Source organism: Salvia splendens, chromosome 21, assembly GCF_004379255.2.
Source record: "Salvia splendens isolate huo1 chromosome 21, SspV2, whole genome shotgun sequence".
NCBI lineage: Eukaryota > Viridiplantae > Streptophyta > Magnoliopsida > Lamiales > Lamiaceae > Salvia > Salvia splendens.
The window spans coordinates 21,710,607-21,737,201 of NC_056052.1; the positions used below are offsets into that span (position 1 = coordinate 21,710,607).

General features: G+C 40.4%; 1 protein-coding gene and 1 pseudogene across 1 annotated transcript; one reads left to right on the top strand and one right to left on the bottom strand.

Moving 5' to 3' along the window:
* Nucleotides 1–1,426: 1,426 nt before the first annotated feature.
* Nucleotides 1,427–14,012, bottom strand: LOC121784885 (annotated as a pseudogene).
* Nucleotides 5,034–8,801, top strand: LOC121784886. The gene is made up of 2 exons (XM_042183147.1): nt 5,034–7,136; nt 7,738–8,801. Exons 1-2 carry the CDS (start codon nt 7,013–7,015, stop codon nt 8,451–8,453), a joined length of 840 nt encoding a protein of 279 aa, XP_042039081.1. The 5' UTR covers nt 5,034–7,012; the 3' UTR covers nt 8,454–8,801.
* Nucleotides 14,013–26,595: the final 12,583 nt, after the last annotated feature.

The following is a 26,595-nucleotide window of genomic DNA, read 5'->3' on the forward strand; positions in this document are numbered from 1 at the left end:
AAATAGATAAAAATCATAAAATCAATAGTTTGGTTGAAAATCAGAAAAATTAATACTCCACAAAACTAGAATTTGGCAAAAAAATTGAAATTTTATAGACAAATTATATACTCCATGTTTTTTGTTTGTCTTTTGATATTTAGTGTTGAGGAGGGGCATCCTCCCTCAACCTTCAAGATGACCAAATTTTTTTGCATTAGTTGGACTACCATGATAGAAATCTATAGATTCCGTCCTAAAACTAATTAGTGATAAGAGGAGGGGCCATACGACTTATATAGTGATTTCAATTCTCTTTTTACAGTGATGTGGGATGATTGTATTATATTTTTTAGTTTCAATTGCCAACAAACTTTTTATCAATTATCATTTGATACATAACCATATAGTTGAAACAATAAATTCTCATAGAAGATGGATAGAGAACTCGGACAGCCCATTTCTTTCATTTTCAAACCAAATTACAAATTATGATAATATTATCATTAGATACTTCTGTAGTATTCTCATTAGATTACTAAAAAACATGAAATACTGCTTAAAAACTTGAGATAAAAAAAAATGTGGGAGCCATTAAAATGTGAAAAACCCAAGCTTTTCTCATAGCAGTCATAGAAAACTCAGTCCCACATAATTAAGCTTAGCTAACTAAAAAGATCAAACATGTCTAACAAAAAAAGGGTGTCGTTGATATGCTTGATCTTGAAAATTCGTGTTGATTTGTTCATCGATTTGTTTCAATCATTTATAAGCGTGAGATGAATATTTGAATCTCAATGTCTGTATGACCAAACTTAAAAAACAAAAGGATAAAAATAAGAAACATAAAATTAAGAAGGAAAGAAAGATGTTGACCATATCCATATGAAGTGGTCCATGGCCTCTGACTGGAAAGGGAGGCCCTTTTGATTTCATTTGTGTGTGTCAAAATCTATGACTCAAATACTTCATTGAGATGGAATTTGGGAAATCAGTTAACTATACAGAAAAAGGGTGTCCTGTTCTTGGATGGAAACACTTTTTCTTTATCAACAAAATGAGTCCAACCTATCTATCCTGCTTCAGAGTCTTCAATTATATAGTGTGCTGTCGTGTTACCCGATTATTATACTACTACTACTACTATACTGTAATTTTCAATATTTTACATTTATTTGAAAATACCAGCGCATATATAGTTATTCTAAATTGTTGAACAAAGTCCTGTTTATAGAACACAAATAGTGCAATTTTATATGTCAATTTCTAACCTTCAGTTGAAATATCATAGATTAGAACTGGATCATCTCTCCCTTGATAACAGGAGATATAATAACCCAACCTAAATTCTGAAAGCATGCATCTCCACCAAGTGGAACAATCAAGATAATGATAAATGAGTAAAAACTAGGTTATGGTGTAAGCAGATGAAAGACAAGTAGGGCAGTGACAACGGAACCCACAAGATAACAATGAAGACGAGTTCCAACATTACACGATCCATGTCGAAAGTGGTCCTAGATTATATCATAATAATATCCTCAATCTCATGTATCAATCAGTCAAGAGATTTTTGGTTCAATAATTACTAGTAAAAGACAGCTTCAGCAATGCCAAATGGGAAACCAAAGTACAACTCTAATTCTACGAGCTTCTTGCTACACTCGGGAACAATTGCACGGAATTTACTCCCAGCTGCACGACTGAACGAACAAATTCATGAAAAACATTATAGTGGTGTCCATAAACAAGGAGATTTGAAGTACTTGTGTTGGAGCTGAGGGGCATAGGCAGGCATCTCAAGTGATCCTAGAGACGGGAGTCCAGAGACAGTTTTGGGTGTTATCCGCATTGCTCATCCTGTCCTCTGTATTTGTGCTCATGCTCAACGACTCTGCCTCTTGCTTTCCCAGCTTCATCACATCTTCGGGAGAGAGGATCTTGATATACCACACGTTATTAACAAAAGCCCTGTCCACATTTATAACGGTCAATTCAGTTGCATACAATTTTTCATAAACAAAGATACACTGATGTTTTGAGCCAACACCTGAGACTTTGATTCTAGAACATACTCAAACTTAATCATCCTGTATCTATTAGAGACAATATCATGATCTTATGCATATGTGAATGAATGGATGGATGATTCTTGATTCTCAACACAGCACATTAAGAGGAATTATCAGACTGAAGGGAACTCATAGCATATCGTATCCTTACAACTGCAGATAATAAAAATGTCATAAAATGATAATGAAAATGCACAAGGGAAACGCTTCGTGAAAAACTCACTCCCACGGATCGTCTCCAAGGAGAAGCACGTCATTCTCCCTGTCAACGAATACAAGCTGCCAGCCTGATCTTGGAGGGTCTTCAAGCAACCCTTCAACCCCAAACATCTGACCCAGTTCCCTTCTCAGCTCATGATAGCTGTTGAACTGGGTGATGTCCAGTGACCTACCCACCGATCCAGTTTTGTAGACCTATACAATGAACAAAGTTATCAAGCTAGTTACTTGTGGCAAACTGCTATTAAGGCTTGCAGTTACGGAAGACAAATTTCTCACAAGCACCTTTACAAAAGCACAGGTGTCTGTAGGTTGGTCGAGTTCTCCTGTATTTTGCAACACATCAGAAGAATCCTGAACACATCCATATAGAGGATTCTGATACCCCGACGGTCCTGACTGCATATCAGCATGAACAGTACCAACGACTGATGCAGTGGTTGGCAATAGGATTGCAGAAGAGTCGATATTAGCACCAAAGAGGGCGTGAGTTTGCACATCCAAGCTACCACTTTCCAGCTCAACAGAAGCATCTTTTCCAGAAAACGGTGCACAAGTTTTCGGACTGGAACAACCATTTGCTGGTGACTGAGTAAATCTTGACATCCAGGATTGCTGCGGTGACTGCTCATTGAGTACCGGCTCACCAATTCTTGAGAAATTTAGAAGATTACCACTGCCTTCGGGACCAATCGAACTGAGTAGATTTTGCATGGTAGAATGACCCGTGGATAATGAAAATTTATTGTTTGAAGTTGCAAAATCTGGTTTTGAGATTGAAGACGATGGAATATCGAACATTGGCCTTTGTTGGAGCTGATTGTGTTGGGCGAAGTATGCTTCCTGATAAGTATGTTCTTGCTCGCGTTTTTCAGCTTGATTGTCAATTTGCTGTTCAAGTGGTCTCTGCAGATTATCAGTCAGCATCTGAGGAGAAACCAATGACTGGGGCCTGTGCTGCAGCTGTGTGACGGGACTATGGCTACCTGTACTTGAAAGGTAATGAACAGGCTGCTGGAATTGCATTAATTGGTTTTTCAGCAACTCCCCGCTCCCAAAGTTTTGCAGCCCTCCCCCTGCCAGCATTGCCTGATACTGCTGTGTCAGATCGTTCCTTGAGCCAATTGGATCAAACCTCTGCTGCGTCAACGGAATCATCCCAACAGACTGAAAATTCAAAGAGTTGAATCCTTGCGGACCAGCTTCACCTCTTAACCATGCCATGCCATTGATAGCTTCATTACCAGCATCTGAAAGCAGTCAAGGAATGCTTGGTAAAAAACTATACGAGCATAAAACATGCAACTGTGTTCAAGACTTATTACACATTTAACATGGAAACGGCAAAATAATTTAACAAAAGCAAGTGCAGATGCATCCTTAGATGTTCATGCTAAAAGTAGTGTCTATAATAAGATGTGGCAGGCAAACACATTGTGGCTCCAATAGTGTTTAGGTATCTCATAAGTTCTAGCATCCCTTTCTTTGATTCCTCATCTTGGTTTTGATTAATTGAAGTTGAGCCAACAATAAATAAGGAAAAAAAGATAAAGATAGCGAGGACTGAGATAAAGGAATTTGGCAAAGAGAAGTACTGACCTAGAAACTGGATTCTGACTTTTTCTTATGGGTTTCAAGTTTTATGCATTTCTTATAGTTATCATGATTAAGCTTTTAAATAAATAAGTTAGATAATAGTATGAAGCCAATCACTAGGACCTTTTAAGTAGGAAATATTTCAAGTAGATATTAAGATATCTTTATTAATTAATTAGGTGACAGGCAACTAGGACGCATCGAGGTTTTTGAAACTAAGGTTGAGAATTTGAGATGGGGAAATTTTGATGTCCTTTCACATTATTCATACTATATTATTATTATTTCAAATCAAGCCTCTGCCTCAGGGGCGCAAGTCACTCGCACGATTATGAGCCAAGTTATGAGGTGCAAGTCTCTGCAGCTTTGCCCATTCACAAGCATTATTTGTTTAAAAATACGTATTTAATACCATGTTTAAATGTATGTGTATAATTGTATTGTTCCTCACTAAGCATATTTAGGAATGACTCGCCCTTCCTATTTCAAATTCTAAGGTGACAGAGTTGGAATATGAAGCAGACATGGAGGTCAAGAATGACTAGTGCAAGGATCCAAGTCTTGCAAATTATTAATCTGCCTTTGTTTTAATTCTTTAAAAATTAGGATTCTAAGTTTTTAAAAGTTTTTTCATAGGGGTGCTCGGCACAGCTGTGTTTTGTTTAGGAATTCTTACTGTCAAAGGAAACCTAATTTCAATAACAAATTTTGTTTCTTTTTTGTAACAGGTGTGATTATTGATTAATTATGGCTAGTTGCTTTTCTTATGAAATCCTTACATAGCTTTATTCTGTTTTAATTATACTCCTTAGCAACTATATTAATTAACAGTATAAAATCCAAATCATGTCTTAAGCTAGCTTACATTTAAACAAAACTGTTTCGGGATTCTCTAAAAATCATTAAAAAAAGTCATTAAGGTACTAAGCTTGCGCATAATGATACAAAATCTATATTACTAATAATCTACTCCCCTCGTCCCACCATAAGTGAGTCTTATTCCTTTTTTGCCGTCCCACCTGTTAAGAATATTAGTACTCTGTCCCACATCGGTGATATGACATAGCCTAGCTTAGTTTCTTCTACTATATATATGTGGCCTATGTTGAGTAATAAAATACACCAACACCAAATACACTACTACTTTCTCTACTATGTCTATTTACTTTTCCGCTTACATCTATATTTTACTATTCTACATGGTATCAGAGCGGATTCGAATCTGTCTCTAGAAAATTAGGGTTTCCAAAACAAAAAAAAGGAACTAAATTAGGGTTTCTGCCGCTGCCCGCTCTACTATCCCCACTCTGCTCTTCCGTCACTACTATACTCTACCCGAAATTATGTTTTGTTCTGCTCTACTGTGCTATTATGCCCAAACTAGGGTTTACGGTGTTGCTGCTCTACCCTGCCCAAATTTGGGTTTCTACCACTACTATATTGCACAACTGCTCTTCTCTGCCCAAACTAGGGTTTCTGACGTTGCTGCATTCTGCACTATTATGGTTATGCTATACCACTCTTTCCGAAATTACAGTTATGCTATGCTCTACTCCGCTACTCTGCCCAAACTAGGGTTTTTACGTTGCTGTATTCTGCGCTATTATTTGCATGCTGTTCAACTCCTGCTCCGTTGCTCTGCGCGCTATTATCTGTCTGCGCTCTTGCTTGCTTTTATCTACTCTGGTCAGCAGTTATTATTCTACTCCTCTACACCTCTACAACTACTCTGCTACAACTGTCACTACTATGCTGCATCTACTACTTCTGCTCTACAGTTGCTACTATGCTACAACTGTCACTGCCCAGCATCTGCTACTTCTGCTACAGTTGCAACAACTGCCCAACAGCTTCTGCTTCAGTTGCAACAACTGCTACAACAACTGCTACTCTGCTACAGCTGATACTACTACCCTGCATCTGCTACAGTTGCAACTATTGTCCAGCTGCTACTCTGACACTAATTACCCTGCATCTGCTACAGTTGCAACTATTGTCCACTCTGACACTAACTACCATGCATCTGCTACTCTGCTACAGTTGCTACTACTGTCCTATAGCTGCTACTCTGCCTTGCAACTCTACTTATGCAACAGCTGCAACTACTACTACCCTATAGTTTCGACTACTACTATTGTTGTCGATTTCATAGAAAAAAACATTTTTGAGAACTTTGTACCAAGCTGGGTAATATAGATGTTCCAGATTGAGGGGGAGTGTTAAGAATATTAGTACTCTGTCCCACATCGGTGATATGACATAACCTAGCTTAGTTTCTTCTACTATATATATGTGGCATATGGCCTATGTCGAGTAATAAAATACACCAACACCAAATACACTACTACTTTCTCTACTATGTCTATTTACTTTTCCACTTACATTTATATTTTACTGTTCTACACCACCATAAGTGAGTCTTATTCCTTTTTGGTCGTCCCACCATAAGTGAGTCTGTTTCCCTTTTAGCAAAAAAAGTAAAAACATTTTTACTCTCTTGTACTTTATTCTTTCTTCACTTCTCTATTTTATTCTCTCCTTTAACCCACAAAACACTATTTTCTTAAATCTTGTGCCTGAAAGAACGTCTCACCTATGGCGGAATGGAGGGAGTAGTTTCCTATGCGGAATGGAGGGAGTAGAATAGAAAACTAGGTCTCGCAAGGCAACTATCAAATTAGATATACAATTACTGAAACAAGACTATCACTGGAGATAAAGAAAAACAAACGAGAAAACTTATCTAATAGAGATCAAGCTAATGATCTCCATTATCTCTTGAGATTATTTTCATTATTATGGAGATTGTTGAAGATTACAATTAATAGAGATCAAGCTAATGATCTCCATTATCTCTTGAGATTATTTTCATTATTGTGGAGATTGTTGAGAGGTTACTTTAAATGTTGAGGATTTGTTTCTTTGTTTATCTATAGGTGGATCCTTATAAATAGCTCCTCTTTAGAAGAGCTAGATATCTCGAAAAATAAAGTGTATTAGGACGGTATGAACCGTAGGCCTCTTCGGAGGATTATCTTGGCCTCTTTGGAGGATTGTTATTCTTTTATATTTATTGAATCCCAGTTCTTGTTTTACTTCCGCCTTTCACTCCATATCAATTTGGTGCGGTGAACGTGGATCGCATCATGGTGAACACTCAGAGCATTGAAGAACGTCTTGACAGATTGGAGAAGGCGGTCGCGAACATCAAAGTGCAAATGAGCACATTCGAAGCCCGGATCTCTAACTGTATCAATGATGCCTTGGCACCATTCTTGCAGGATCTGCAGTCTCGTGGCTTCAGAGCATTGAAGAACGTCTTGACAGATTTGACTGAGAGGCAATTGATAGAGATCAAGGTAATGATCTCCATTATCTCTTGAGATTATTTTCATTATTATGGAGATTGTTGAAGATTACAATTGATAGAGATCAAGCTAATGATCTCCATTATCTCTTGAGATTACTTTCATTATTGTGGAGATTGTTGAAAGGTTACTTTAAATGTTGAGGATTTGTTTCTTTGTTTATCTATAGGTTGATCCTTATAAATAGCTCCTCTTTAGAAGAGCTAGATATCTCGGAAAATAAAGTATATTAGGACGGTATCAACCGTAGGCCTCTTCGGAGGATTATCTTGGCCTCTTTGGAGGATTGTTCTTCTTTTATATTTATTGAATCCCAGTTCTTGTTTTACTTCCGCCTTTCACTCCATATCAATTTGGTGCGGTGGACGTGGATCGCATCATGGTGAACACTCAGAGCATTGAAGAACGTCTTGACAGATTGGAGAAGGCGGTCGCGAACATCAAAGTGCAAATGAGCACATTCGAAGCCCGGATCTCTAACTGTATCAATGATGCCTTGGCACCATTCTTGCAGGATCTGCAGTCTCGTGGCTTCATTCGGGAGCGCAGGCAACAGATCGCATTCACTTTAGATGATCAATCTTTATCTCACACCAACAATACCAAGTCCCACAACTTCAACACTGAGCCAACGCCGTCCCTACTTCCTCTTGCACCTAATCCGCCCCCAACCAGCCCCCTTGTGCAGGAGATACAACCAGTCCAGCAACCCGTGACTCTCCCACGTTTGGATGCACCATCCATCCCTGCAAATCAGCATCTCCATAAGTTTCCCATCACCCAACCTAATGTTGCACTTTCACCATCCATTTCACAATCAAAACTGCTTGCACTCTCTCCGCTCCTCATTGTACGTCCAGTTGGGGCTGGCCATCCCTCTTCACTCATGTTTTCCTCTCCCAATTCCACATGTGCATTCAGTGAAGCTAGTTGTAGGCGTATGACAACCAAACATCTTGAGTATGAATGGCTACTTGCAAGCCCAACAAGAAGGATATCCAAGCAATGCATTAATGTTGTTGGTCGTTCTCTATTGATTGGCAATCTGGATTCTCTTCGAAAGCACGAGTACGAGCCTCCACCGATCAAAGCAATGTGTTTATGTTTCAACTCCAGCCTTGTGGGCAAGGCTGTTTTGACAGAGAGGCAATTGATAGAGATCAAGCTAATGATCTCCATTATCTCTTCAGATTATTTTCATTATTATGGAGATTGTTGAAGATTACAATTGATAGAGATCAAGCTAATGATCTTCATTATCTCTTGAGATTATTTTCATTGTGGAGATTGTTGAAAGGTTACTTTAAATGTTGAGGATTTGTTTCTTTGTTTATCTATAGGTTGATCCTTATAAATAGCTCCTCTTTAGAAGAGCTAGATATCTCGGAAAATAAAGTATATTAGGACGGTATCAACCGTAGGCCTCTTCGGAGGATTATCTTGGCCTCTTTGGAGGATTGTTCTTCTTTTATATTTATTGAATCCCAGTTCTTGTTTTAGTTCCGCCTTTCACTCCATAACATTATCATTCCATAAACCAAGGAAACAAGAAAAGCAATTTTGTGGTGGTCATATACCTTGGGAAGATGATTGCCCGGGGTACCATGGCCGTTTCAGTCTCAGAGGAAATAATGAGGGGTACATGGGAAATGTTGTCAAAGGTTCGATTTCCCATAATGATACCCTTGGCTGCCTGTCACCTGCCGTTGATTCATCCCAACCAACCTACAAATTTAGAGAAAGGGGATAACAACTAGCAAGTGATTAATGGGTAAATATCTAGGTCAATGAGCCTCTCACACATGCATGCACATAACGATTAAGTTAGTCTAACCATATCCTATGCCCGATGCGAAAGCTAAAGTCATTTTATCAACATATATACTACTACATATTGACATATGATAGTATGTTCAAATAAATACCAATATTAAAAGTTAGCGGAGGTAATACAATATATGCAGTTTACCTTTACTGACCGCCAGTGAGAGTTCGTCCAACGAACAGGATCCAAGTCACCAATGCCAGTAATCGTGCCCATGTATCTGGATATGTGGTGATTGACGCATAAGAAAACCAATAGTTCATAAAAGGAAGTTCATTAAAACCAATCTTAGCTAAGTATGGTATTGATCATATTTAGGTCTAAGTGCCATTTTAAGTGAGTAAACCACAACTGTTTTGAGCCCAGAAATCTATCAATAGTGAATGATGATAGGAGTAAATATGATGAAAAAACAAGCCAGATTTCTCATCTTAACATGCTAAATGACTTTGGACATTAACATCCATGCAGCATACATACTAACCAACTGCCTAGATAATAATATATTAGCAGTTATAACAGCTATAAAGATAAAGGCGTTGTCATATTGACCATGCATGTACTAGATACCTGCGGACACTGGATTCCTCAGTTTCAAACAGCATCCGGAAACGCATTCCAACAGAGACACGTGTGTGACATACTGCTTGGACATACTTAGAGAAAGGAATTACAAACTCTGACGGACTAGCCCTGATGAGAAATGCTTTTGTCAGATATGCTAAAAAAAAATTAAGGAAAAACTACTATCACCTCGGGTTATAGAAAACAGTGAAGCAGCTATTAGTAGCAGCTGCATGGGCAGCAGCAGCAAGCAGTCCGATGTGCATACTGTCACTTGATAGAACAGAAGATGGCATCACAGTCTGGGGTCTAGTGGCACGACGGATACCCAGAAGAAGCTGATTTTTATCATTCCTAAAGTCAGGTTGGCGAAGCAGACATTGAGTTTTTTTAGTAAAAATTTTGAAAATTGGAATTAGAAATCAACAGTATAAGTACCATATAAAAAGTACAGAGTCTCCAGCAACAAGACGTTTAGCGCTGACAAAGACACTCCAGCCAGTAGTCAGCAAATGACGCTTCGGTTGACCTGAGAGAAGCAACAACCACATTATAAAGTTTAGAATTTCCTTCCATACTAAATTGTCTACTGAATAAAGTTAAACTTATAGAGTTATGGCACACAAATGTAAAACCACATGACATCACTCATCAGCCAAGAAATTATGGCATAATTTGAGCTTCTCCTAACATGTTTACTCCACATTAAGGTGTAGTTTCCAGAAGGGGGGAAATGCAATAACATTTACGATTTTCCTTCGCTTCCCTAATTTTTCCAAATCAAGAAGTCCATTAACAAAAGACATGTATAAACAAGATAAAGGGAAACTACTCCCTCCAGGTGCCCTCTTACACGCAAACACAGCATCACTTAGTCAATGCATAAACTTAGGTTAAGAGGGGAGTTTGGAGCTGACGTTAGCTATAACTTGTTCTTAGGTGTTCTCAGATTTACAACCACCTATCTTGAGACCTTATGTTCTAGGGGATTGCACCAGTAAAACTTTATGACATAACAATATCAAACCAAACAGCTTTCATCTTGGGGAACCAACTCATGGAGTTATCCTTGATTTCTTTCATTCTTCTTCTAATAATCTTTCATGGGTAGTTGGGTACCTCATCATTTGTTTGCTTTTCTCTGTGAGCACACCAGAAGGATGCTTACAAAGCAGGGGAAAATAAAACAGGTCAATACTTCACCTATATATCCTAATGTGACCCTTCTGCACGTATGCTAAGCAGAACTTGTATGGATTTTCAGTATCCACCTGAGGAATTAGTAAAGCCTATGGAAATTGTGTCATTTAGACTAAGCAAACGTCCATGGAGTGATTTAAGAAACAAAACATTATTTTAGGCATTCCAAAAACAAGAGGGAGGCATCAACAGTAGAAAGGGGAATATAAACAAATACAAAGCATTGATTACAGCGGAGAGTCCTTTCATAATCCATGTTGGAATGTGCATACTCCAAATAACTCCTAAGAGTCCTCTTAAATTTTAGAAGACAACAGCCACTTAATTCCTACCACTCATAGATTATGGAACATGCTACAACTAGAAATAAAACACCAAAATAGATATAGCAGTCATATTAATACTGATAAACCAACTGTTTTCATATTTATTCTCAACAATGATCTTAAATATAGAAGTAAAAGTGACCACTAGCCGACTGTGTTAGACCCTAAAAATTGTCACCTATCCATCAACGTTAGTACTTGGACCTAATAATTAAACCTCCATATAAACTATACCACCCAGTGTCAACACTTCAAAGTCCGATACGGAGCTTTCCCCACACTAATCCTACCAGTAATAACACCAAAATTCTTAAAATTTTCCTTTATTGGAAAGGGTTATTTGTACTTCAAAAACAAAACGTGGTACCCTGAACAAAATTTTACACTAAAATATTGACTGCCGAATTGATCAAAAGCCAGAGAAAGGGTCACCTCCCTTGATCAGGTTGAAACCAAGACTCTGGCATACCATTGACCATAATCTTGAAATAAGAAGATGTTTAACAACTTAAGACCAGTTCCCCCAGCACATGTGCATGGTGTCCTAGTAAATCCTGACATGGAAACATTTTTGTAGTGATTAAGGAGTACCATTAGTTACGCTTCTTTCTAGTTTTCCAGTACAAATTTAAAACTAGTGACTTTAAAGCTTAAACCATGTTCTTAAGCAGAGAGATGACTGAAAACTTATTACCTTGAGTTGAGAATTAAGCTTATTGTAAGTTTGTAGGACTCTAGTTTTGATTTGGATGGGGTTTCAAGATATGTTTCTCTGAGAATGAATGCAAACACCACAATTTCTAAGTCCTGGCCAAAGCAATGATACATAAAGAGATCTCTAGAATTTACATAGACAATGCTAAAATAGGGTTGCAATTGCATTTAGCACTAAATCTCCAAGCATTAAATTCTAACAGTGAGACAGTTTAACAAGTCAATGGCTAGTATTTACCCCGAAAAATATGCCTAAACTTCCATTCCGCATCATGTAGATCCCTGGCAATAAGTTCTTGTGCAGGTGGTGTTTGTGAGAAATCCTGAAGCACCAATGAAATTATGAACCGTTCAATGCCGGAGTTTCTATCAGAGCAATCAGGCCATAAGATAATGGTACCAGAGGTGGAAAAACTTTTTCTGCAGCTCGACGAGGAACAGAGAAGCCTCCATGTGTACTAGTATCGCTTGCAGTCAGAGTCTTGCAAAAGTAGTTAGTTGGTTGTCTGCTGGGCATTCCCAGCTCCACAGGAAGGTATCCATCTTTCTGTTCTTGCTGTATCCAGGCAATATATATTATGCTTACAAATTCTGAGTCAACAAGTGAAGGACAACAATGTTAAGCAATCAAGCATTCTATTCTAGTTTGAAATTTGAAAATACCGGAGTCAAGGGCTGCAATGTCATCTGGGCATATACTTCGTCCGTTTCAATGTCTGCCTGAAATCAAACAAATAAACCAACTTCTAATTAAGGATTATAAACAAGCTTTGCCAACAAGATGGGAACACACAAATCTACTGAAGAAGACCCACATGCATTGTAACATTATGGAGTTGACAAATCAACTGGGGGGGCAAGCTCGGGTAATTGGGGAAATGAGCATCAACTTCTTTATTAGTCGTCGCAGCAACCTGCACAGCATTTCCAGAAAATATCTATTAAATCTAACCTGAACGAGTACTTGATGTGAAACAAACATTCGTGAAAGAAGGTTTCGGTAAACCTGCTCGCTGTGGCCCTGAGGGAAGTAAACCACACGGCTGCCTACTGTTGGCAGGGACACTAGCGGACCAGCACAGGCATGCCATAGCTCCGAGTTCAAGCACTTCTTCTCCTCTTCCCCTACCAGTGAATCAATAATCACAATTTAATCAAGCTAATAATCTGCTTAAAGCAAGATGAATTTATCTTGGACAACAAACATAGAGTCCTTCCATGAAAAGAAACAATCTACAATTTCATGCATAGACGGCTCAAGACTAGACAAAACCGAAAAACATTGTTTTAAAAAGATTAAACACACACACACACACAAAAGGGAAATGAAAAAGTAAGCACGAGAAAAAGAACAAATAAGCACCTTCATGACCATGTTGCTGACCCAGCCCTGATGTTGAAAGCTTCATATTTTTATCCATGACTTCACTCATAAAAAAAGCACTTCAGCAATCACTACTTACTACAATAAACCTACACTCCTACTCATCCCTCTCAAACAAAACCCTCACGCTCCTAAAAATCCAATCTTGCTAAGCTCCAACACTCCCACGCTCCCAATTCCACTCCCCCCCATCTCAATTCATCGCTCACATTCCACTCCACACACCAAATTCACCACAAAACCCCTAAAACCAACCTTAAACCTCATAAGCACAAATTTCCCCAAACCATCAAGACTCAAAAATGAACACATGAAAATGGGAAATTCCCCTCTTTTTTTTCATATTCTAAGTAAGAGCTAGAAAGTGGGTAACTTATGATGGTCAATCGCTATCAAGCAACTATCTTCGAGAGCGAGAGAGAGAGAGAGAGATTAAAACACCGAAAGACTGTTGCAGATTTGTTGAGTTTTATAGCCCGGCCGACCGAGGTCGACCTGGTAGCAGGGGATATGATATCTATCGAGAGAAAGAGAGAGATGGAGAGTGTAACTCAATTCGTGTATCTAAAATGCTAGATACGGTACTGCTGATACTATGCAATGTTGCTCAGTCGCTGTCCCCTCTCTCTCTCTCTCAAGAGAAAAAAGAAATGGGGAAAAATGTGAGCGGTTGATTGAATCGTACGGCGGAGGGTGGCCGTGGAATGGAAAAAATGATGGTGACAGGAGCATGTGGAGGTGGGGCCATGGTTGCTCAGGAAGTACGGACATTAAAAAATGAGGTAGTGAAAGTGAAAGCATCGCCACTGCACACTCGCATCTTTTTATTTATGCACTGCACCTATCCCCATTTTATCCTCCATTTTTTTCACTCTTGGATCCAAATATGTGCTATCTCCCTTTATTTCCTCATATTTTCATTTCCTCATTTATAAAGTTCATTCCACCGGTGAAGAAGAAGAAAGCCGATTTGATGATATTATATGTTGAAAATTTTGAAATAGAGGTCTGGTCAAACATTCCCTTCTAATTATCAGTGATATTTCAAGATGAATTTAGAATCTAGAATAATGTGGTTCATGAATCATGAAATATAGTATTCTCCCTCCGTTGTTCTAAAGTAGTGGAGATATTTACTTTTGACATAAGAGCGGGAAAATATGTTAATTTTTACTAAAAATAAAATGACTTTACTACTAAACGCACAAAATGAAAAACTGACTCTAATTATATGAAACGGAGGGACTATCTGCTAATAGTATGCTTGGAAAATTGCAGTTTTTCCTTTATTTTTTGCAACTTAAATTTGGGAATTTAGGATTGGTGAGGAGGATGTGTGTAGGTGAAGATGCATGCATCAAAGAGTTTGGCATGTTAAATAAAATACATACATTATGTAAAAAGATTTTGTGGTAGTTTATAGGAGCATTACATGAACAAAATTGGTAGATCGAATTTGTGTTCATTTTGAAGACCAGAATCGGAGGTGACAGACACACATAAGTAAAAATGATGTTGTTTCATAGTATTTCAGGGGAATAAATCCAATTTTGAGAAGTATGAACAATTTTTATTATTTATTCCCATAAGTTGTTAGGATTATAGTATTTGATTTAGTTTGTTATGAATTGATTTAGTTCCTTTATTTTAGGAGATCTTTTTGTACCACACATTATAATTAAGAATGAAGAATTAAATAATTTTATGATTCTCACAATGAGTTAATAGAAAGTGAAACCCTATTACCATTTATGGTAAAAGTGAATCGGGACTCCTATTCGCGGACGGACTAAAATAGAAAAACGGGACTCCTATTCGCGGACCGATGGAGTACGTATTAATCTCTAATTAATTGACATCATTGATGCTTTCATTCTGGAACTCATGGTCATTCCTCGCATTTTTTGGTTTAGATGTCGTAGGATAGACTATAGATATTCAAGAATACTTCGATTATCTCCAGTCCTCATTCTGCTTTTATGATTTCCACCTTCAAGGACAAAGTAGATCCATTATCTTCCGTGCTCTCAATTTCAATTATTTCTCTAATACATATTAATCCCCTATCAATCTATTTATGATTTTTGTTTATTTTTATGTATTTACTTCAATTTAATATTAATATAAAATTTATTGAAATACTAAATTTACATTTTATTGAAAGTCACAAAATAAATAATTAAATACTGAAATTACTTTTTCTCGGAATCATAATATTACATTCCCGTGGAAGCAAATTCTCCATAAAATTCTAATGTTCATATCGCGAATAATCGTCTTTCTTACTTTGTACAATTACCTGTGAAACAAGATGTAAAAATAGAAGAACTAGAGTATTATTTTTTGTCAATGAACAGAACAACGATACGTCAATTAATAAATTCAAGAAATAATAAAGCATTAAAATAACCCAAATCACTAAAATAATTTATTGTTTGAAGCCCAAAGGTCCAACGCCAAGTCACTTTGCATAATTTGCTGATAGCTCTCCTCCACCTTCTTCCTCCTTGATTACTCTCCTCCCCTCCCCCTCAAGCCACGTAGCTATCTTCCACCTCCTGCTTGATTACACTCACAAATTTAATCCCAAAGAGTCCCAACAATATATGCATGTCATTCTTCATCCACAATTCCATCACAGTTGATCAATTCAAGGAAATCGAGAGCTAGAGAAAAGAATTCTTTTTTTTTCCTTTTCAAACACAATTTTCCAACCAATCCCACTTCTTTTATTTTCAAGCATCATTAGACAATTTTCGGAAGCAGCAATCACATAAGAAGTTTCATATAACAATAGTTGTACTTTGAACTTTTAAAACTCAGAATCATAAGTTTCCTAACCACAAGAGCAACTCCAGCTATGAATTTGACACTTTCACCTTCTCTTTGTTAATCAAAATCAAGATAGAAGTTTACTAAAATATAAAGAAAGAACTTAGCTTTTAGATAGGGGTTTGTGGCTGCCCGGCACCACCCAAAATAGCCGAGAGAAACGGCGACGGACCAACAGCGCACCGCGCCGGAGAACGACTGTCCTGTCCACGGTCGCGCGACGACGGAGACACAGCAGCGGCGGCTTCGGCCGTCACAAGCGCCAACAGGAGTGACATAGCGAGCGGCAGGAGAAGTGGCAGACGAGCAGCAGGGACAACGATGATGGTTGGTTGCTGAGGCAGGACCGACGCGGCGGATGTGAGAGAGAGAGAGCTAGGGCACGGAATTTTGGGGGAGAATATGTGAGAGGAAAGACAGATTCTCGATATATGCTGCGTTGGAGGCGGAAGGAGAGAGTGAGGCCATCCACAACGCTGTCTCTATACCGTCTCTTAAACCGTCTCTTAACTACTATTTGAGCACTATTTGAGGGCCCCACTGTCCTTTTTTCCTCCATCTCTTAACTAAGAGACGGAGGCTGCAACGCTCCGTCTCTTAACCGTCTCTATAACGTCTCTTAATTACTATTCATTCAATTTAATTTATAATTTTTTTTAAAACCCAATTCAATTTAAACAAACACACTTTATTAAAATTAAAACAATATTACAACTTAACATTAAAAAAGCGAAGACATAATTAAAATTCTAAAAAAATAAAAATGACATAATTTAATATTCTCCGTCAAAGTTTTCCCAAATGTGCTCAATTAGATCCTCTTGGAGTTGGGTGTGGGCGCTAGAGTCGCGTGTCCTTGCCCGAATAGCCAACCGTTCTTGTATAGATGGATGCGCTCCACTTCGCGGCGGACTACTTGCAGTTGAGCTTCCGGGGGATTCGGGGTCGAACCAATTTCCGGCATCGGGTCCTTCGTCTCGGACAATCATGTTGTGCAAGATTATGCACGTATACATGATGTCGACCATGCTCTCCATGAACCACGAACGAGCCGGGGCTTTGATGATGTTGAAGCGCGCTTGGAGAACCCCGAACGCCCTCTCCACATCCTTGCGCGCAGCCTCCTGCTTCTGCGCAAAAAGAGCCTGCTTTGGGTTCGCTGGCCTGCCGCACGTCTTCACGAAGGTCGGCCACTTCGGGTAGATGCCGTCGGCGAGATAGTACCCCATTTTATACCGTCGGTTGTTGGCGACGAAGTTGATGGCCGGCGCTTTACCATCCAAAACTTCGGTAAAGAGGTCGGACTGTTGGAGCACGTTTACGTCGTTGTTCGAGCCAGGGACCCCGAAGTACGCGTGCCAGATCCAAAGTCGGTAGTCGGCAACGGCCTCGAGTACAACGGTTGGGTGGGTGCCTTTGTGGCCGCTCGTGTAGGAACCCCTCCAAGCCACCGGGCAATTCTTCCATTGCCAGTGCATGCAATCGACACTGCCAAGCATCCCGGGGAATCCGTGCACTTGTTCGTGCAGGTTGAGGAGGAACTGACAATCCTCCGTGGTTGGCCTCCGGAGAAATTCGTCACTGAAGGCTGCCCGGACGCCTCTGCAGAAGTTGAGCAAGCACAAGCGCCCAGTACTGTCTCCGATGTGCAGGTATTCGTCGAATATGTCGGCCGTTTGTCCAGTCGCAAGCTGCCGGATGGCTGCAGTACATTTCTGCAGCGTCGTGTGGCTGGGACGACCGACCGCGTCGAACCCTTCTCGGAAGAACTCCTCCCTGGCCGCCAAAGTATTCGCTATGTGGAGAAATAGCGGTTTCCGCATGCGGAAACGGCGACGGAAATAGGTATCTCCCCAAATCGGGTTATCGCAGAAGTAGTCGCGTACTAACCGTGCGGCGGCTTCCTCCCGGTTCCGATTGATGTACTTCCGGGAGCGTCGTGGGGGTGGTGCGGCTTCCTCCGCCTCTCGTCGTCGATCTTCTTCGAGTGATTGTTCCATTAATTGGCGCATTTGCTCAAAAGGATCCATTTGTTTGAGTTGATTGAAGATGAAAATTGGAGTGATAGAGAGGATTTGAGAGGAATAGATGTGTGTTTGTGTTTGAAATGAGTATGGAATAGAATTATTTATAGAGTAAAAAAATTAAAAATTTAAAAAATGAAAATAAATATTTAACGGTAATATTACCGTTTGAAAAAAAAAAATTTTTTTATTAAAAATCGATTTAAAAAAAAAAAATGAATTATTGCGTCATCAGTGACGACGCCCACTCGCGGGCCAGCGAGTGGGCGTCACGCACGCATGGGGACGTGCCACGTGTCTCGGGCGCGTGGCGAGACAGCTCGTCTCGTGTCTCTCCGAGACGAGCTACGCGACGAGCCGGTCGCGAGCTGGAGACGAGATGGCCGCTGCAATGCGTCTCGCGGGGGTCTCGTCTCTCCGAGACGAGACGCGAGCCCGGCGCGAGACGCGTTGTGGATGGTCTGAGGGAACTAGGAGAGAGTGGGGGAACATGCATTCGGCGACGGAGAGGTGCCGCAGTGGATTCGGACAGGAAAGGGAGTGGCGGTGGCGCTGCAATCGTGGGATTTGGATCCCCTGCTGTGGCTGATAGCACAGCAGGGGATGCTGTTACACACAGCACAATAATTTAATTTAAAATAATAATAATAAAATATTAATATATTTTTTTATAAAATAATGTATTGTGTGTGTAAATATTGGCACAGCCCCTGCTGTGCACAGCAGGGGATCCTTGCCCGCAATCGTGAGAGAGAGGATGACGTGTGATTTTGTGAATTTTGAATTTGGGGGAAATGGAGGAGATGAGCGTGTAAAATAAAGTGTATTGGACTTCCTTTGGTAAAGTAATTAATTGAAAGAATTGGGCCAAGCGATGTTTTGAGGTGAATTAAGTGAATTTCTCTATCCTACATACTAAGAGCATCTCCAGTGGGCGGACATCCCACTAGGACATCCACTAGGACATCCCAAAAACACCTCCTGCCACGTCACTAGGACTTCCCATCCCACTGTCACGTCACTAGGACATCCCCTCCTATGTCCGCCCTTCCCACTAGGACATCCCGCAATAAAAAAATCACAATAATTTAATTACGTAAAAACGGAAATATAATTTTGACACGGAATACGGGAAAGCAAAATACGGGCAAAAATACATATTCATAAAACATAAAAAAAACATAGTTAGAAAAAAAAGCAAAATACATAGTCATTCAAAAAAAGAAAAATACATAATCCAATGGGCCCGACTCACTCCGCGCTGTCCTCGTCGCCCGTGCCGCCCCCGTCACCCGTGCCGTCACCCGTGCCGTCACCGTCGCCCGTGCCGCCCCCGCCGTCCCCTCCGCTAAGCTCGGCGCCATCATCTCCAATGGGGGGCATCCCCAAATCGCGCCGACATCCATCGATGACATCCTTCAGCATCCTCTTGTACAGCGGATCGGTCGTGCTATGCCACCTATGCATGGTCCGGACCAAGCTTGTCGTTAACTGCGCGCGGGCGAGGCGGTCGATATCTTCTTGGGGAGCAGGGGCCTCCGATTCAACCTCGAACGACCCGCTACCGCTGCTGGTTCCCCTAGCCCTCCGTTGCGCAGCCTTTTGCCCAACTGGGCGACGACGACGGCGAGAGTCTGATTGCGGTAGCGGGGACACTTCATCGGCTTCCGGGAGCTCGTGCGAACCAGCACTGCTGCTGTATTCACCGGAAGCGTTGATCTTCGTCCGCTTCGCCCAGCCCGATTCGACTCCCCCACAAAACTTTGGGGAATCCTTCACCACGAGAAAGTCCTCCCACTGGTCGAATTGTTTGAATTTCAAGGCTCTGTCAGGGTACTGAGAAAAGGCACGGTTCCGGACATCCTCCTCGGACATACCGCTGCTTGCCTGGCGGAGGTTGTTTTGGTAGAGGCCAGCAAATCGACTAAGCTTAGGCCTCAACCGCTCCCACTGTTTCCGGCACTGTTCGGGAAGGCGACGCTTCGCACTAGCCGGTTTGTGTGTGTGGTAGGCTTCAGCGATCCGATGCCATAGTCTGTCAATATGCTGGTTGGCACCGACATAGGGATCCTCGACAATTGCAATCCAAGCCTTCGCAAGCGCGACGTTTTCCCACTGGCTCCAGATCGTCCTCTTTCCCGTCTCCTCATCCTCCTCCTCTGCCACCGTTCGTGAGGAAGACCCTGGGGCTTTCCCCTTGCCCTTGCCACGTCCCTTCCCCCTGCCCCCGCTCATATCATCGGGCGTCTGCCTGACTGGAGATATCCCCAACTCCTCAAAAGAGAAAGTGTCTATGCCGGTGAACTGAGTATCCGGAACATAAGTGGAAGGGGTATCAGTAGACTGCATATCCACAACCGGCCGATAGACATCGTCCGCTAGTGGTTCAGGGCCCCTGCCGCCACCTCCCACATGCATCATCCCCGGCATCATCCCCGGCATCATCCCCGCCATCATCCCACCCATCTGTCCCATCATATTTGGGGTCATGCCCCCCATCCCCATCCCCGGCATCATCATATTTGGGGTCATGCCCCCCATCCCGGCTGCCCTGGGCATCATACCACCCATACCGCCCATCTGTCCCATCCAATTGTACATATAAGGGGACATCATCCCACCCATCCCACCCATCTGTCCCATTCCCGGTACTGTTGTCGCATTTCCGCTGGCGTTTCCCTCCAGGTCGATGGGAAACGCCGGAGTCTGCGACTCGCTCGTGGCCGGGGAGTTCCTATCGTTCTCCATTAAAAGTAGAAATGAAATTTGTAGTAAAAGAAGAGAGAAACTTGTTAACAACAAGTGGTGCAAATGAAATGAAGTTCAACGAGCCGTATATATAGGGTTTAAAAAAAATAAAAAAATTTCGGACGTCCGAGCGGGACGTCCGACTCTTGCCACAGTGGCGGACGTCCGCCCGCCCGTCGCAGGGACGTCCGAGGACACCCGACGTCCTCACGGGACGTCCGTATCCGACCCCAAACGCCACAATGGCGGACGTCCGGGTCGCCCGTCGCAACGTCCGACCGGATGTCCGACCGGACGTCCGCCACTGGAGATGCTCTAACGTGGATAAAATGTCAAATATTTTGAGATGATATTTAGTTATGCAAATGATGTTGTCATGTCATAAATGATTTGTTTTATGTGTATGAAGCCTATCTGTTTGGTTGGAACGTAAGAATCGAATTCGGGTCCGAGTGAGGGTGGTGTCCCTACTCGGATTAGTGTACACATGTGACCGTGGAAGGTGGCCACCTTCTACGGCACAAGGATGATATAGTGGAGGCCGTTGGGAGGTGGCCACCTCCTCGGCTGGAGAAAGTATGTGACCGTGGAAGAGCACCATCTCCACGGTACTTGGTGTTCAGATATGACAAAAGTACAAAAGAACTTAGAATGATCAGTCGAATTTTAGCTCACAAAGATTTTAGTAAGCTCGGGCCTTTTAAGAGAAAACTCTCGAGTGTTACTATGATGGCATGACAATATTTTCAACGTATATGTGTATATTTCTGCAATGTGTTCACTGAGTATTTTTGTACTCAGCCTTGCATATATTTCTAAATGTGCAGGTTGAGCAGTGATGGTGAATGGTGGAGAATGCTGAACAGAGTTTATGATTTTTTATTTATTTTAAGTAGCGGTTCTTGGAGGTGCATGTGTGACCGTGTTCCTTCCGTTGCATATTAAGGTTTTAGATAACATCAAATGTTCTTCCATACTCGGATAAATATCGATTGATGAATAAGGTTTTAAATTTTGAAAAGTATGATTTCCATTCAAATTCTAGTGATTAAGAGTTTATTTAAAATTGTTTCCCCCTTTGTTTCCAAGTGAATATTAAGTCATTATTTACCCCCCTTTATATTCCCCTCTTCTTATTTCCCACCCCTAGTCACGGTTTCCCGGCTTTGCTATCCTTAGCAAAATGCGATCGTGACAATTCACCTCAACAAGATAACACTGAGAATACCACCAACAATTGATAATATTCAAAATAACAAATTCGTCTCCATTATTGGTCTTTTATGGATGAAAATTATCATTCCATTCTTTATTTTTATATTTTATTTTTTCTTTTAAGGAAAACCCCAGGCCTTGGAATTATTTATACTTATATAAGATGGATGAAATGGCCCATGCCGCCGCTAGAGTAGAGAGGGGGACCAATTTATAAACAATTACATAGTATATCTTCATGGGCCAAATTATATGATAGGCATTGCTATTGGTTTATAAGTTTCTGAACCCATGTTACCAATTTCAATTAAAAAATATTTCCTCCCCTCCAATTTTATTATTTCAGTCGAATTGTATGTACCTAAAACTCACACAATTCACCAATTCCCTACTCAAACACATCTTTTTTCATAGTATTAAAAACAATGAGACATAATTTCGATCGCAACAAAATGACATCATTTTAACTAAATTTGATAATATACTATGATATCAATATGGACATACTGTAATTCTTCTTGATGATCGATAATTAGAACATTCTCCAACATTTTAAAGTTAAGCATGATGTAGTATTTTTTTACTAGTATTCAATCATATGCTTTGCGACTTGCATTTAACTAAACAAAACACACTTTAAACATTAAACATTATTAATAACAATTATTGTTTTCTTGTCTTTGAAATAAAAAGGAAGCCTTAAGTCCTGCATGATCCAGACGTGTATGAGCTCATAAGTTGAAGTTAGCTTTAATTAGACCGTTTTTAAAAACTCAGATCCATTAGAAACCCAACCCAGCTCAGGCCCAAACATAGCCCAGTCCATCCCAGACCTAGGACTACCCTAGTCTAGGCCCAAATGAAACCCATAACCACAAATATTTTAATATAGTATAATTGTTTCTCCTTAGTTTTAACATAGTAAGTCTCGAGTTTATCTAAAAGATAAGCAATGAAGGTTGGAGTTTTTAAAATTGATTGGGGCTGCATAGTTTATCCGTACGCTTGTTGGAGCTTCTTGCCACTAAAGTAGTTTAAGATATACATATTGCTTTGATCTCGTTAGTATAATAATATGATGTTCATTTCATATATTAATTCCAATTTATGAGTTGATACTAATCTAAGGGCTTCAGTTAGATTGGATTTTCACAATTGTCTATCACCAACTTGTGTACTATCACTAATTAATGAAATGTAGTATTTTGCGTGAGAATTAGGCCATCCATGTCTCTTTCTAAATACCGTCTCATCCCTTAACTATTTATGGACCCACTGCACTAAGAGACAACACCTTCAACCCTTCATATCTTAACCATCTCTTCCCTTAACTATTCATTCCATTTCATTTTTATTTTAATTTTCAACAAATTCAATTAATATTTCACTGAAATATGAAATTAATACTAATAATTCCACAAATTCATTAAAAACCACGGAAATTGGGTTATTTATAGAAGGTGGGAAAAAAGAAAATTAAAAAATAAAATAAAAAATCTGCCAAAAAAATGGGCAAAAAAACGATAAATTTTTTTTCAGTTTTTTTTAAAAAATAATTAAAAATCGCCGAAAATCGACACCCACTCGCAGAGCCGGCGAGTGGGCGTCACGTCCCAACCGCTGCTCGCAACGTGACCGACGCGCGTGGCGAGCCAGCTCGCCAACATGCTCTCGGCGGAGGGATACGGGACGAGACGGAGTGGTCGCATCGCTGACTCGGACCTCAGTTTGAACTTATAACCCTTTGTGCTACAAGGATGGGTCGAGACCATGACTGGAATGTAAATGACATTGCACAAAATTCTTCTTATACCAAGAAATATATCACACAAATACAATTAGTACTGAATTTAGCTATATTTACTCTTTTTGCGTTCAAACTAGAAAATTATTATAGTTATTTTAGGGGGTTTTGATAGTGAACCTTTATTAGTCGCATTCGTAGTGTGTTCACGTGAACACAAATCTGCGATCCAAATTCGCTCTGTAATTTTAGGGAAAATGTCTAAATAACTCATTCACACATATTTGAAAAATCAGATATAATCTCATTGACTTACGGAATGTTAACATTTTGGAACAAATGAAATGCCAAATGCCTTTTTTTGAATTTAATCAAACACCTAAAGGTATTTGAACAATTTCCCTAAAATTTTAATAAAATGTATAAGCATTATGTTTGTACTTTGCGATGTTGCATCGTACTAATCGCCTAAAAATTACTCCTACGATTCCCACTTCAATGCGATATTATATTTAGTTACTTGCATGTTTCATTTCAATATCCCACTATCTAAAATTAAAATTCAATGCATAACATATTCAAATGTAACTAATTATTGTTTTCACAACATGACATTGAAAACTCTTTTAATTTGTTTACTTTCTCTCTCGTATTTTGTTAATTCCATTTCCTACTTTTGAACGACTACTCTTTTAACAAGAAGTTATATTTATAATGTTTTATTAATTATTACCGTCTGAAATTTGAAAACCATTCTAATGAAACTTGATCTTAGAGCATCCGCAGCGGTGAGCAGGATGACGTCCGTCCGTCTGTGCCAACGGCACGGCACGGCACCGCTGTCCGCCGTTGCGCTCTTGCTGCAGGCGCGGCGCTGTTCGATGCATCGAGCACGTCCGTGCCAGCGAGCAGTGTATGTGACAGCCTCCCATTGGCCAACGACATAGCCGTTGACAATTATTTTTTTTTAAAAAAATTGATTTTAATTAAAAAATTCGATAAAAATAAAAAATATATATTTTCCCACTTCCCAAAAATTATATCCGTTTTCTACCCACTTTTAATTTATTTTTCAATTTTTTTCTCAAAAAATACACATTTTCATCTATAAATACCCTCACTTCCACACCCAAAAATTCACACCACACTACACAATTCTCATCTAAATTCTCTCATTTCCATTCTCAATTCTTAATCTTTCTTTCACTCTTACTCTTACAACAAAACAATGTCCGGCCACGGCGATCACCCCTCCGGCTCCCACGGTTGGAACCCCGATTGGTTCGGTTCACAACCATTTCCTAGTCTGGAAACGGAATATTCAGCCCCTCCTCAAACCCAAGGTTCGCAAGTTCCGGGTGGCTACCGGCCTTACCCGGTCGACGACCAAGATGCCCCCAAAGGGCAATACGGGTGGACACTCGAGCCATCCGTGCCTACTCGCGGTGTCCGCACCCCATACACTCCGGGGGAGATGGAGCAATTGTTCAAAGTGTTCTTGTCAATCTCCGAAGATCCGGAGGTTGGCACGAACCAATCCGGTGACCATTATTGGTGGCGCATCTGTCGCCGGTACAATAAAAACCGGCCGGCTGGAACAATCAAGGGCAACGAGAGTATGGTGTGCAATGTCATATACAGAGTCAACGAAAAAATCCAAAAGTTCCAGGGGTATTACCTCCAGGAAGAGCGGTCGGCGGGGAGCGGCCGGAGCGAGCTTGACATCATCAGTTCCGCCTTGGCGACCTACCAATCCATGAACTACAAGCCTTTCAAGTACCTCAACATTTGGCAGGAGACGCGGTTGCATCCGAAGTATAGGGGAGGCGTAACATCCTCATCTAGCTCCTCCTCCAAACGGTCGAGGTCGGTATCCCTATCCGACGCCGGCTCCGAAGATGTGACTAGCCAACTTGCCAGAGCTAACTTGGGTAGCCCCGACGCCGGCCCGAGCGGTTCCCAACGCCGGCCCCAAGGAAGGAAGAAAGCAGCGGCCAATTGCCGTTGCACCGCGACTCCATCCGTCCCCGTTCCCGCTCCCTATGTGCCACCTCAACCCCCCACCAACTCGTTGTGGGGGATTTTGGCCCAACTCAATTTGGCCGATAGATCAAATATGACCCCCGAGCAACTTCGATCGCATGTGGCGATGATATAGGGTCTCCAAAGAACATTGGGGGTAGATCCGGATGAATAGTCATCCACGAGGGTAATTTTTATTTTTTAGGTGTTTAATTATGTAATTTTTAATTTTAGAATTTTAATTATGTAATTTTTAATTTTTAGTATTTTAATTATGTAATTTTTTTTTTGTAATTTGTAATATTATTCTTGGTGTTTTTGATGCATTTTAATTTTGTAGAAATGTTTTTATTTAAATTGAATAATATAATGGTGGGACCCTTGAGCTTATCATTGCGGAAGAGCACGGATGTGAGTGTTATGCTCTTGCCTAAGAGCAGGGAGTAAAAATGGGACCGAGCCCATATCCGTGCTCGTTGGTAAGAGCACTGATGTGGATGCTCTTATATGCTTAAACATAAATCCACCAAATATACTTAATTTTATACTAGTATTTGTATTGTATTTTTTGAATTCTGCAATCATTGTGGAATCATAAATGCTAGACTGGATGACGCTCAACGACTCAAATACAGGAATATCAAATTTCACGCTTCCTATTTTTTTTTTATCGAGATAATATGGTATAGATCTATAATACGCCTATGGGCTATGAGCTTTGAATCCTTAAAATAATATACTTTATAAAGTTAATATGAAGTTA